Raw genomic sequence first — 14,064 nt, forward strand, 5'->3', positions numbered from 1 at the left:
CATCTTGAAGTTGATGGTTTATTTTATTTTTTCTTGGGGGGAGGTGTCAGCGGAGTGTCCCTTTCAGAAATGGTTTTGTCTTCTCAAATGGCTTTGGTGATGTCATTGTGTGGGTGGAGCTGGGCTGTGGCTCTGGGCTCTTAGTTTCGCTTTTGAGCTGGGAGCCGGGCTGTGGCTCTGAGTTTTACTTTCGTTTACACATTTGGAAGCTGGATTCAGACAGCGAAGCCTTGTTCTGTCTCTCTCTCTCTGCATGTTAAAAGGTGTCTCCATTTGTTCAAAAGCCCAATAAAAAATATTTATTACAAAAATCAAAAGGTGTCTCCAGGGGCAGCATGGTGGCGCAGTGGTTAGAATCATAGAATTTACAGTGCAGAAGGAGGCCATTCGGCCCATCGAGTCTGCACCGGCTGTTGGAAAGAGCACCCTAACCAAGCCCACAACTCCACCCTATCCCCATAACCCAGTAACCCCACCCAACACTAAGGGCAATTTTGGATACTAAGGGCAATTTATCACGGCCAATCCACCTAACCTGCACATCTTTGGACTGTGGGAGGAAACCGGAGCACCGGAGGAAACCCACGCACACACGGGGAGGACGTGCAAACTCCGCACAGCCAGTGCTCCCCATACCACAATCTAACCTGCACATCTTTGGACTGTGGGAGGAAACCGGAGCACCCGGAGGAAACCCACGCACACACGGGGAGAACGCGCAGACTCCGCACAGACAGTGACCCAAGCCGGGAATCGAGCCTAGCACTGGGACTGCGGCGCTGAGGACCCGGGTTCGAATCCCGGCCCTGGGTCACTGTCCGTGTGGAGTTTGCACATTCTCTCCCCGGCCCCCCCCCCCCCCCCCCCCGTGTCTGCGTGGGTTTCACCCCCCACATACCAGTGTTTGATGTGCAGGGTAGTGGATTGGCCGCGCTAAATTGCCTCTTAATTGTGGGGGGGGGGGAAATAATTGGGTACTCTAAATTTATTTTTTAAAAAGGTCACTTGTTAGTTTAAAAGTGATAACTGTCTTTTGGAAGGGAGCCAAACGTGCTGCTTTGTAAAGAACAAAAAGATCCGCACCACAGTCTTAAAATGTTGAGCTCTACCATGGATATTCAGCTTTGTGTCCTGGGTCACATCTTTGAAAAGGGTTTGCTGGTTTATGGGATCTTGTCATTGAATTGGAACAGTTAAAGGGGGGAATTTATTAAGGGTTATATGTAGAGTACTGTAGCTGTGTGGGGTATTATTGGTGGTAGTGATAAAAATGCTTACTTAGTGTGTGTTTATAGAAATGTTAACTGAATTTGTCGAATAATCTTTGTTTTTGATTACGAGTGCTTAAGGCCTCTGACGATTAAGACCCGAAGGATAGGCCCTTCATAGCCAAAATCGATAAATAGTTGTGGGTCAGGTAAACTCCATGGTATACTTTGGACTTTTCTAACCCCTGGCCCATAACAGAAGTCACTGTGGGTCAATGAGTAAGAGGGGTGGTGGCGGGGGGGGGGGGGGGGGGGGGGCGGGGGGGGAGGAAGGGTTTGGAGGGAGAACATGGTCGAGCGTCTAGTTCGCTACCAGAGTTTGGATTGCCAAGGTTACAGGGCGCTGCCCTTTGAACTCTTGTTCAGCGGGTCAACAGCCGCAGGATTTGATACAAATCCCCGGGGGGCCGGGGTCTCCCCTCCCGCCCCCCCCCCCCCCCACCCGTCGCCCAACCCCCCCACCCCCACCTCACATCGCCATGACGAACTGGTCCCCCGAGCTGTCCGGGTCTCTCCGGCAGGCGGGGCCCTCCTTGCAGCGCCCACCTCCTTCAGCTTCTGGTCCGTCTGCTCCTCCCCTCGCACTCGTCCTGGGCCTGCAGGTGGTGCAGTTCAACCAGCAGCTCGTACGCCAGGGCGCCCAGGACGGCGCCCACCATGGGCGCCACGATGGGTATCCACCACCAGGAGTTGCCAGCCCTGCCGGGGTGTTGAAGAGAGAGAGAGAGAGAGAGACGGGGAGGGAACAAGGTTAGAAACGCCATTGCTGTCCACTTTAACTCAAGCATTCTAATTCCTTTTGCACCCGATTCTCCCATCTATAGGCCGTCACGAGAGCAGAACTTGAAGCGAGGCCTGAATGTGGCAAATGTCCTGTTTGTCTGTCATTCAGTTAATTGGCAGCATGTCCCGCCTCCAGGAACAGCCTGCCAATCAAATACCCCCCTACCAACCCCACTGTGTCCCAACGGTCTCTCTTTACACATGCTCCGGGCACCGAAGTAAATAACGGTCCCCCCCTCAGGCAGGCTTCCTTAGGTAAGGGGGCCTAAACTGTGCACAGCACAGTGTGGTCTCACTCCAGCGCCATTTGCCCAGAAGCTCCCTTGTTCCAGCAGCGCCACTGGAGCCGATGGCTAGGGTTGGATGCCAGCAGAATGGGGGGATGCCCTGAAGCCGTGAGCAGGCAGGCTGATGCCTCCTTGATGGGAAAATGAAAGCAGGCTCTATTGGATAGGTGGTGACACTGCCATGAACTCTCACAACCATTGGTTGGGTCTCGGCCTATACTCTAAGGATCAGAGATTGGGTCTCGGCCTACACTCTAAGGATCAGAGATTGGGTCTCGGCCTACACGCTAAGGATCAGAGATCGGGTCTCGGTCTACACTCTAAGGATCAGAGATCAGGTCTCGGCCTACACTCTAAGGATCAGAGATTGGGTCTCGGCCTACACTCTTAGGATCAGAGATTAAGCTTCGGCCTACACTCTAAGAATCAGAGATTGAGCTTCGGCCTACACTCTAAGGATCAGAGATTGGGTCTCAACCTAGACTCTGAGGATCAGAGATTGGGCCTCAGCCTACACTCTAATGATCAGAGATTGGGCCTCGGCCTACACTCTGAGGATCAGAGATTGGGTCTTGGCCTACACTCTAAAGATCAGACATTGGGCTTCGGCCTACACTCTAAGGATCAGAGATTGGGCTTCAACACTCTAAGGATCAGAGATTGGGTGTCGGCCTATACACTGAGGATCAGAGATTGGGTCCCGGCCTACACTCTAAGGATCAGCGATTAGGCCTCAGCCTACACTCGAAGGATCAGTGTTTGAGCCTCGGCCGACACTCTAAGGATCAGAGATCGGGCCTTAGCCTACACTCCAAGGATCAGAGATTGGGTCGCGGCATACACTCGAAGGATCAGCGTTTGGGCCTTGGCCTACACTCTAAGGATCAGAGATTGGGTCTCGACCTCCACTCTAACGATCAGAGATTGGGTCCCGGCCTACACTCTAAGGATCAGAGATTGGGTCTTGGCCGAAACTGTAAGGATCAGAGATTGGGCTTCAACACTCTAAGGATCAGAGATTGGGTCCCGGCCTACACTTTAAGGATCAGAAATTGGGCCTCAGCCTACACTCTAAGGATCAGAGATTGGTTCTCGGCCTACACTCTAAGGATCAGAGATTGGGTCTCGGCCTACACTCTAAGGATCAGAGATTGAGTCCCGGACTACACTCTAATGATCAGAGATTGGGCCTCAGCCTACACTCGAAGGATCAGAGATTGGGTCTTGGCCTACACTCTGAGGATCAGAGATTGGGTCTCGGCCTACACTCTGAGGATAAGAGATTGAGCTTCGGCCTACACTCTAAGGATCAGAGATTGGGTCTCGGCCTACACTTTAGGATCAGAGATTGGGTCTCTGCCTATACTCTAATGATCAGAGATTGGGCCTCAGCCTACACTCTAAGGATCAGAGATTGGGTCTTGGCCTACACTCTAATGATCAGAGATTGGGTCTCGGCCTACACTCTAAGGATCAGAGATTGGGCTTCAACACTCCAAGGATCAGAGATTGGGTGTCGGCCTATATGCTGAGGATCAGAGATTGGGTCCCGGCCTACACTCTAAGGATCAGAAATTGGGCCTCAGCCTACACTCTAAGTGTCAGTGTTTGAGCCTCGGCCGACACTCTAAGGATCAGTGTTTAAGCCTCGGACTACACTCTGAGGATCAGAGATTGCGTCTTGGCCTACACTCTAAGGATCAGAGATTGGGTCTCGGCCTACACTCTAAGGATCAGAGATTGGGTCTTGGCCTACACTCTAAGGATCAGAGATTGGGTCTCGGCCTACACTCTAAGGATCAGAGATTGGGTCTCGGCCTACACTCGAAGGATCAGAGATTGGGTCCCGGACTACACTCTAATGATCAGAGATTGGGCCTCAGCGTACACTCGAAGGATCACAGATTGGGTCTTGGCCTACACTCTAATGATCAGAGATTGGGTCTCGGCCTACACTCTGAGGATCAGAGATTGGGTCTCGGCCTACACTCTAAGGATAAGAGATTGAGCTTCGGCCTACGCTCTAAGGATCAGAGATTGGGTCTCGGACTACACTTTAGGATCAGAGATTGGGTCTCTGCCTATACTCTAATGATCAGAGATTGGGCCTCAGCCTACACTCTAAGGATCAGAGATTGGGTCTCGGCCTACACTCTAAGGTTCAGAGATTGGGCTTCAACACTCTAAGGATCAGAGATTGGGTGTCGGCCTATACGCTGAGGATCAGAGATTGGGTCCCGGCCTACACTCTAAGGATCAGAGTTTAGGCCTCAGCTTACACTCGAAGGATCAGTGTTTGAACCTCGGCCGACACTCTAAGGATCAGAGATCGGGCCTTAGCCTACACTCCAAGGATCAGAGATTGGGTCGCGGCCTACACTCGAAGGATCAGCGTTTGGGCCTTGGCCTACACTCTAAGGATCAGAGATTGGGCTTCAACACTCTAAGGATCAGAGATTGGGTGTCGGCCTATATGCTGAGGATCAGAGATTGGGCTTCAACACTCTAAGGATCAGAGATTGGGTCTCGGCCTACACGCTAAGGATCAGAGATTGGGCTTCAACACTCCAAGGATCAGAGGTTGGGTCTCGGCCTACACTCTAAGGATCAGAGATTGCGTCTTGGCCTACACTCTAAGGATCAGAGATTGGGTCTCGGCCTATACGCTGTGGATCAGAGATTGGGTCTCAGCCTACAGTCTAATGATCAGAGATTGGGTCTCGGCCTACACTCTAAGGATCAGAGATTGGGTCTCGACCTCCACTCTAACGATCAGAGATTTGGTCCCGGCCTACACTCTAAGGATCAGAGATTGGGTCTTGGCCTAAACTGTCAGGATCAGAGATTGGGCTTCAACACTCTAAGGATCAGAGATTGGGTCCCGGCCTACACTCTAAGGATCAGAGATTGGGCCTCAGCCTACACTCTAAGTGTCAGTGTATGAGCCTCGGCCGACACTCTAAGGATCAGTGTTTAAGCCTCGGCCTACACTCTGAGGATCTGAGATTGCGTCTTGGCCTACACTCTAAGGATCAGAGATTGGGTCTCGGCCTACACTCTAAGGATCAGAGATTGGGTCTTGGCCTACACTCTAGGGATCAGAGATTGGGTCTCGGCCTACACTCTGAGGATCAGAGATTGGGTCTCGGCCTACACTCTAAGGATCAGAGATTGGGTCTCGGCCTACACTCTAAGGATCAGAGATTGGGTCTCGGCCTACACTCTAAGGATCAGAGATTGAGTCCCGGACTACACTCTAATGATCAGAGATTGGGCCTCAGCCTACACTCGAAGGATCAGAGATTGGGTCTTGGCCTACACTCTAATGATCAGAGATTGGGTCTCGGCCTACACTCTGAGGACCAGAGATTGGGTCTCGCCTACACTCTAAGGATAAGAGATTGAGCTTCGGCCTACACTCTAAGGATCAGAGATTGGGTCTCGGCCTACACTTTAGGATCAGAGATTGGGTCTCTGCCTATACTCTAATGATCAGAGATTGGGCCTCAGCTTACACTCTAAGGATCAGAGATTGGGTCTTGGCCTACACTCTAATGATCAGAGATTGGGTCTCGGCCTACACTCTAAGGATCAGAGATTGGGCTTCAACACTCTAAGGATCAGAGATTGGGTGTCGGCCTATACGCTGAGGATCAGAGATTGGGTCCCGGCCTACACTCTAAGGATCAGAGATTAGGCCTCAGCCTACACTCGAAGGATCAGTGTTTGAACCTTGGCCGACACTCTAAGGATCAGAGATCGGGCCTTAGCCTACACTCCAAGGATCAGAGATTGGGTCGCGGCCTACACTCGAAGGATCAGCGTTTGGGCCTTGGCCTACACTCTAAGGATCAGAGATTGGGCTTCAACACTCTAAGGATCAGAGATTGGGTGTCGGCCTATACGCTGAGGATCAGAGATTGGGCCTCAGCCTACACTCTAAGGATCAGAGATTGAGCTTCGGCCTACACTCTAAGGATCAGAGATTGCGCCTCGGCATACACTTGAGGATCAGAGATTGGGTCTCGGCCTACACACTAAGGATCAGAGATTGGGCTTCAACACTCTAAGGATCAGAGATTGGGTCTCGGCCTATACGCTGTGGATCAGAGATTGGGTCTCAGCCTACAGTCTAATGATCAGAGATTGGGTCTCGGCCTACACTCTAAGGATCAGAGATTGGGTCTCGGCCTACACTCTGAGGATCAGAGATTGGGTCTCGGCCTACACTCTAGGGATCAGAGATTGGTTTTCACACTCTAAGGATCAGAGATTGGGTCTCAGCCTACACTCGAAGGATCAGTGTTTGTACCTCGGCCGACACTCTAAGGATCAGAGATCGGGCCTTAGCCTACACTCCAAGGATCAGAGATTGGGTCGCGGCCTACAATCGAAGGATCAGCGTTTGGGCCTTGGCCTACACTCTGAGGATCAGAGATTGGGTCTCGACCTCCACTCTAGCGATCAGAGATTTGGTCCCGGCCTACACTCTAAGGATCAGAGATTGGGTCTTGGCCTAAACTGTCAGGATCAGAGATTGGGCTTCAACACTCTAATGATCAGAGATTGGGTCCCCGCCTACACTCTAAGGATCAGAGATTGGGCCTCAGCCTACACTCTAAGTGTCAGTGTATGAGCCTCGGCCGACACTCTAAGGATCAGTGTTTAAGCCTCGGCCTACACTCTGAGGATCAGAGATTGCGTCTTGGCCTACACTCTAAGGATCAGAGATTGGGTCTCGGCCTACACTCTAAGGATCAGAGATTGGGTCTTGGCCTACACTCTAGGGATCAGAGATTGGGTCTCGGCCTACACTCTAAGGATCAGAGATTGGGTCACGGCCTACACTCTAAGGATCAGAGATTGGGTCCCGGACTACACGCTAATGATCAGAGTTTGGGCCTCAGCCTACACTCGAAGGATCAGAGATTGGGTCTCGGCCTACACTCTGAGGATCAGAGATTGGGTCTCAGCCTACACGCTGAGGATCAGAGATTGTGTCTCGGCCTACACTGTAAGTATCAGAGGTTGGGTCTTGGCCTAAACTCTAAGGATCAGAGATTGGGCTTCAACACTCTAAGGATCAGAGATTGGGTCTCGGCCTACACTCTAAGGATCAGAGATTGGGCTTCAACACTCTAAGGATCAGAGATTGGGTCTCGGCCTACACTCTAAGGATCAGTGTTTAAGCCTTGGCCTACACTCTGAGGATCAGAGATTGCCTCTTGGCCTACACTCTAAGGATCAGAGATTGGGTCTCGGCCTACACTCTAAGGATCAGAGATTGAGTCTTGGCCTACACTCTAAGGATCAGAGATTCGGTCTCGGCCTTCACTCTAAGGATCAGAGATTGGATCCCGGACTACACTCTAATGATCAGAGATTGGGCCTCAGCCTCCACTCTAAGGATCAAAGATTGGGCCTCAGCCTACACTCTAAGTATCAGTGTTTGAGCCTCGTCCGACACTCTAAGGATCAGAGATTGGGTCTCGGCCTACACTTTAAGGATCAGAGATTGGGTCTCGGCCTAAACTCTAAGGATCAGAGATTGAGCTTCGGCCTACACTCTAAGGATCAGAGATTGGGTCTCGGCCTACACTCTAAGGATCAGAGATTGGGTCTCGGCCTATACGCTAAGGATCAGAGATTGGGCTTCAACACTCTAAGGATCAGAGGTTGGGTCTCGGCCTACACTCTAAGGATCAGAGATTGCGTCTTGGCCTACACTCTAAGGATCAGAGATTGGGTCTCGGCCTATACGCTGTGGATCAGAGATTGGGTCTCAGCCTACAGTCTAATGATCAGAGATTGGGTCTCGGCCTACACTCTAAGGATCAGAGATTGGGTCTCGACCTCCACTCTAACGATCAGAGATTTGGTCCCGGCCTACACTCTAAGGATCAGAGATTGGGTCTTGGCCTAAACTGTCAGGATCAGAGATTGGGCTTCAACACTCTAAGGATCAGAGATTGGGTCCCGGCCTACACTCTAAGGATCAGAGATTGGGCCTCAGCCTACACTCTAAGTGTCAGTGTATGAGCCTCGGCCGACACTCTAAGGATCAGTGTTTAAGCCTCGGCCTACACTCTGAGGATCTGAGATTGCGTCTTGGCCTACACTCTAAGGATCAGAGATTGGGTCTCGGCCTACACTCTAAGGATCAGAGATTGGGTCTTGGCCTACACTCTAGGGATCAGAGATTGGGTCTCGGCCTACACTCTGAGGATCAGAGATTGGGTCTCGGCCTACACTCTAAGGATCAGAGATTGGGTCTCGGCCTACACTCTAAGGATCAGAGATTGGGTCTCGGCCTACACTCTAAGGATCAGAGATTGAGTCCCGGACTACACTCTAATGATCAGAGATTGGGCCTCAGCCTACACTCGAAGGATCAGAGATTGGGTCTTGGCCTACACTCTAATGATCAGAGATTGGGTCTCGGCCTACACTCTGAGGACCAGAGATTGGGTCTCGCCTACACTCTAAGGATAAGAGATTGAGCTTCGGCCTACACTCTAAGGATCAGAGATTGGGTCTCGGCCTACACTTTAGGATCAGAGATTGGGTCTCTGCCTATACTCTAATGATCAGAGATTGGGCCTCAGCTTACACTCTAAGGATCAGAGATTGGGTCTTGGCCTACACTCTAATGATCAGAGATTGGGTCTCGGCCTACACTCTAAGGATCAGAGATTGGGCTTCAACACTCTAAGGATCAGAGATTGGGTGTCGGCCTATACGCTGAGGATCAGAGATTGGGTCCCGGCCTACACTCTAAGGATCAGAGATTAGGCCTCAGCCTACACTCGAAGGATCAGTGTTTGAACCTTGGCCGACACTCTAAGGATCAGAGATCGGGCCTTAGCCTACACTCCAAGGATCAGAGATTGGGTCGCGGCCTACACTCGAAGGATCAGCGTTTGGGCCTTGGCCTACACTCTAAGGATCAGAGATTGGGCTTCAACACTCTAAGGATCAGAGATTGGGTGTCGGCCTATACGCTGAGGATCAGAGATTGGGCCTCAGCCTACACTCTAAGGATCAGAGATTGAGCTTCGGCCTACACTCTAAGGATCAGAGATTGCGCCTCGGCATACACTTGAGGATCAGAGATTGGGTCTCGGCCTACACACTAAGGATCAGAGATTGGGCTTCAACACTCTAAGGATCAGAGATTGGGTCTCGGCCTATACGCTGTGGATCAGAGATTGGGTCTCAGCCTACAGTCTAATGATCAGAGATTGGGTCTCGGCCTACACTCTAAGGATCAGAGATTGGGTCTCGGCCTACACTCTGAGGATCAGAGATTGGGTCTCGGCCTACACTCTAGGGATCAGAGATTGGTTTTCACACTCTAAGGATCAGAGATTGGGTCTCAGCCTACACTCGAAGGATCAGTGTTTGAACCTCGGCCGACACTCTAAGGATCAGAGATCGGGCCTTAGCCTACACTCCAAGGATCAGAGATTGGGTCGCGGCCTACAATCGAAGGATCAGCGTTTGGGCCTTGGCCTACACTCTGAGGATCAGAGATTGGGTCTCGACCTCCACTCTAGCGATCAGAGATTTGGTCCCGGCCTACACTCTAAGGATCAGAGATTGGGTCTTGGCCTAAACTGTCAGGATCAGAGATTGGGCTTCAACACTCTAATGATCAGAGATTGGGTCCCCGCCTACACTCTAAGGACCAGAGATTGGGTCTCGCCTACACTCTAAGGATAAGAGATTGAGCTTCGGCCTACACTCTAAGGATCAGAGATTGGGTCTCGGCCTACACTTTAGGATCAGAGATTGGGTCTCTGCCTATACTCTAATGATCAGAGATTGGGCCTCAGCTTACACTCTAAGGATCAGAGATTGGGTCTTGGCCTACACTCTAATGATCAGAGATTGGGTCTCGGCCTACACTCTAAGGATCAGAGATTGGGCTTCAACACTCTAAGGATCAGAGATTGGGTGTCGGCCTATACGCTGAGGATCAGAGATTGGGTCCCGGCCTACACTCTAAGGATCAGAGATTAGGCCTCAGCCTACACTCGAAGGATCAGTGTTTGAACCTTGGCCGACACTCTAAGGATCAGAGATCGGGCCTTAGCCTACACTCCAAGGATCAGAGATTGGGTCGCGGCCTACACTCGAAGGATCAGCGTTTGGGCCTTGGCCTACACTCTAAGGATCAGAGATTGGGCTTCAACACTCTAAGGATCAGAGATTGGGTGTCGGCCTATACGCTGAGGATCAGAGATTGGGCCTCAGCCTACACTCTAAGGATCAGAGATTGAGCTTCGGCCTACACTCTAAGGATCAGAGATTGCGCCTCGGCATACACTTGAGGATCAGAGATTGGGTCTCGGCCTACACACTAAGGATCAGAGATTGGGCTTCAACACTCTAAGGATCAGAGATTGGGTCTCGGCCTATACGCTGTGGATCAGAGATTGGGTCTCAGCCTACAGTCTAATGATCAGAGATTGGGTCTCGGCCTACACTCTAAGGATCAGAGATTGGGTCTCGGCCTACACTCTGAGGATCAGAGATTGGGTCTCGGCCTACACTCTAGGGATCAGAGATTGGTTTTCACACTCTAAGGATCAGAGATTGGGTCTCAGCCTACACTCGAAGGATCAGTGTTTGAACCTCGGCCGACACTCTAAGGATCAGAGATCGGGCCTTAGCCTACACTCCAAGGATCAGAGATTGGGTCGCGGCCTACAATCGAAGGATCAGCGTTTGGGCCTTGGCCTACACTCTGAGGATCAGAGATTGGGTCTCGACCTCCACTCTAGCGATCAGAGATTTGGTCCCGGCCTACACTCTAAGGATCAGAGATTGGGTCTTGGCCTAAACTGTCAGGATCAGAGATTGGGCTTCAACACTCTAATGATCAGAGATTGGGTCCCCGCCTACACTCTAAGTGTCAGTGTATGAGCCTCGGCCGACACTCTAAGGATCAGTGTTTAAGCCTCGGCCTACACTCTGAGGATCAGAGATTGCGTCTTGGCCTACACTCTAAGGATCAGAGATTGGGTCTCGGCCTACACTCTAAGGATCAGAGATTGGGTCTTGGCCTACACTCTAGGGATCAGAGATTGGGTCTCGGCCTACACTCTAAGGATCAGAGATTGGGTCACGGCCTACACTCTAAGGATCAGAGATTGGGTCCCGGACTACACGCTAATGATCAGAGTTTGGGCCTCAGCCTACACTCGAAGGATCAGAGATTGGGTCTCGGCCTACACTCTGAGGATCAGAGATTGGGTCTCAGCCTACACGCTGAGGATCAGAGATTGTGTCTCGGCCTACACTGTAAGTATCAGAGGTTGGGTCTTGGCCTAAACTCTAAGGATCAGAGATTGGGCTTCAACACTCTAAGGATCAGAGATTGGGTCTCGGCCTACACTCTAAGGATCAGAGATTGGGCTTCAACACTCTAAGGATCAGAGATTGTGTCTCGGCCTACAATCTAAGTATCAGAGGTTGGGTCTTGGCCTAAACTCTAAGGATCAGAGATTGGGTCTCGGCCTACACTCTAAGGATCAGTGTTTAAGCCTTGGCCTACACTCTGAGGATCAGAGATTGCCTCTTGGCCTACACTCTAAGGATCAGAGATTGGGTCTCGGCCTACACTCTAAGGATCAGAGATTGAGTCTTGGCCTACACTCTAAGGATCAGAGATTCGGTCTCGGCCTTCACTCTAAGGATCAGAGATTGGGTCCCGGACTACACTCTAATGATCAGAGATTGGGCCTCAGCCTCCACTCTAAGGATCAAAGATTGGGCCTCAGCCTACACTCTAAGTATCAGTGTTTGAGCCTCGTCCGACACTCTAAGGATCAGAGATTGGGTCTCGGCCTACACTTTAAGGATCAGAGATTGGGTCTCGGCCTAAACTCTAAGGATCAGAGATTGAGCTTCGGCCTACACTCTAAGGATCAGAGATTGGGTCTCGGCCTACACTCTAAGGATCAGAGATTGGGTCTCGGCCTATACGCTGTGGATCAGAGATTGGGTCTCGGCCTACAGTCTAATGATCAGAGACTGGGTCTCGGCCTACACTCTAAGGATCAGAGATTGGGTCTCGGCCTACACTCTGAGGATCAGAGATTGGGTCTCGGCCTACACTCTAAGGATCAGAGATTGGGCTTCAACACTCTAAGGATCAGAGATTGGGTCTCGGCCTACACTCTAAGGATCAGAGATTGGGTCTCGGCCTATACGCTGTGGATCAGAGATTGCGTCTCGGCCTACACTCTAAGCATCAGAGATTGGGCTTCAACATTCTAAGGATCAGAGATTGGGTCTCGGCCTACACTCTAAGGAACAGAGATTGGGTCTCGGCCTCCACTCTGAGGATCAGAGATTGGGTCTCGGCCTACATTCTAATGATCAGAGATTGGGTCTTGGCCTACACTCTAATGATCAGAGATTGGGTCTCGGCCTACACTCTAAGTATCAGAGATTGGGTCTCGGCCTACACTCTAAGTATCAGAGGTTGGGTCTTGGCCTAAACTCTAAGGATCAGAGATTGAGCTTCGGCCTACACTCTAAGGATCAGAGATTGGGTCTCGGCCTACACTCTAGGGATCAGTGATTCGTCTTCACACTCTAAGGATCAGAGATTGGGTCTCGGCCTACACTCTAAGGATCAGAGATTGGGTCTCGGCCTACACTCTAAGGATCAGAGATTGGGTCTCGGCCTACACTCTAAGGATCAGAGATTGGGCCTCAGCCTCCACTCTAAGGATCAAAGATTGGGCCTCAGCCTACACTCTAAGTGTCAGTGTTTGAGCCTCGGCCGACACTCTATGGATTGGGGCTCGGCCTACACTTTAAGGATCAGATATTGGGTCTCGGCCTCCACTCTAAGGATCAGTGTTTGAACCTCGGCCTGGACTCTAAGGATCAGAGATTGGGCTTCAACACTCTAAGGATCAGAGATTGGGTCTCGGCCTACACTCTAAGGATCAGAGATTGGGTCTCGGCCTATACGCTGTGGATCAGAGATTGCGTCTCGGTCTACACTCTAAGCATCAGTGTTTGGGCCTTGGCCTACACTCTAAGGATCAGAAATTGGGTCTTGGCCTATACGCTGAGGATCAGAGATTGTGTCTTGGCCTAAACTCTAACGATCAGAGATTGGGCTTCAACACTCTAAGGATTAGAGATTGGGTCTCGGCCTACACTCTAAGGATCAGAGATTGGGCCTCAGCCTACACTCTAAGGATCAGTGTTCGAGCCTCGGCCTACACTCTAAGGATCCAAGATTGGGTCTTGGCCTACACTCTAAGGATCAGAGATTGGGTCAGGCCTACACTCTAAGGATCAGAGATTGGGTCTCGCCCTACACTCTGAGGATCAGAGATTGGGTCTCGGCCTACACTCTAATGATCCGAGATTGGGTCTTGGCCTACACTCTAATGATCAGAGATTGGGTCTCGGCCTACACTCTAAGTATCAGAGATTGGGTCTCGGCCTACACTCTAAGGATCAGAGGTTGGGTCTTGGCCTAAACTCTAAGGATCAGAGATTGGGCTTCAACACTCTAAGGATCAGAGATTGGGTCTCGGCCTACACTCTAAGGATCAGAGATTGGGTCTCGGCCTATACGCTGTGGATCAGAGATTGGGTCTCGGCCTACAGTCTAATGATGAGAGACTGGGTCTCGGCCTACACTCTAAGGATCAGAGATTGGGTCTCGGCCTACACTCTAGGGATCAGAGATTGGT

At 51.1% G+C, this 14,064-nt stretch overlaps 1 protein-coding gene across 1 annotated transcript in view; it reads right to left on the minus strand.

The window, feature by feature from the left end:
• Positions 1-1,819: 1,819 nt before the first annotated feature.
• The window catches only part of LOC140402952 (aquaporin-3-like), a 51,470-nt gene continuing 39,225 nt past the window's right edge, over positions 1,820-14,064 (minus strand). Inside the window, exon 7 of the mRNA XM_072490599.1 lies at positions 1,820-1,967. Within this exon, the coding sequence (XP_072346700.1) occupies positions 1,820-1,967 (148 nt within the window). The remainder of the gene's footprint in view (positions 1,968-14,064) is intronic.

Source organism: Scyliorhinus torazame, chromosome 26 (assembly GCF_047496885.1).
Source record: "Scyliorhinus torazame isolate Kashiwa2021f chromosome 26, sScyTor2.1, whole genome shotgun sequence".
In the NCBI taxonomy this organism is placed as follows: Eukaryota; Metazoa; Chordata; class Chondrichthyes; order Carcharhiniformes; family Scyliorhinidae; genus Scyliorhinus; species Scyliorhinus torazame.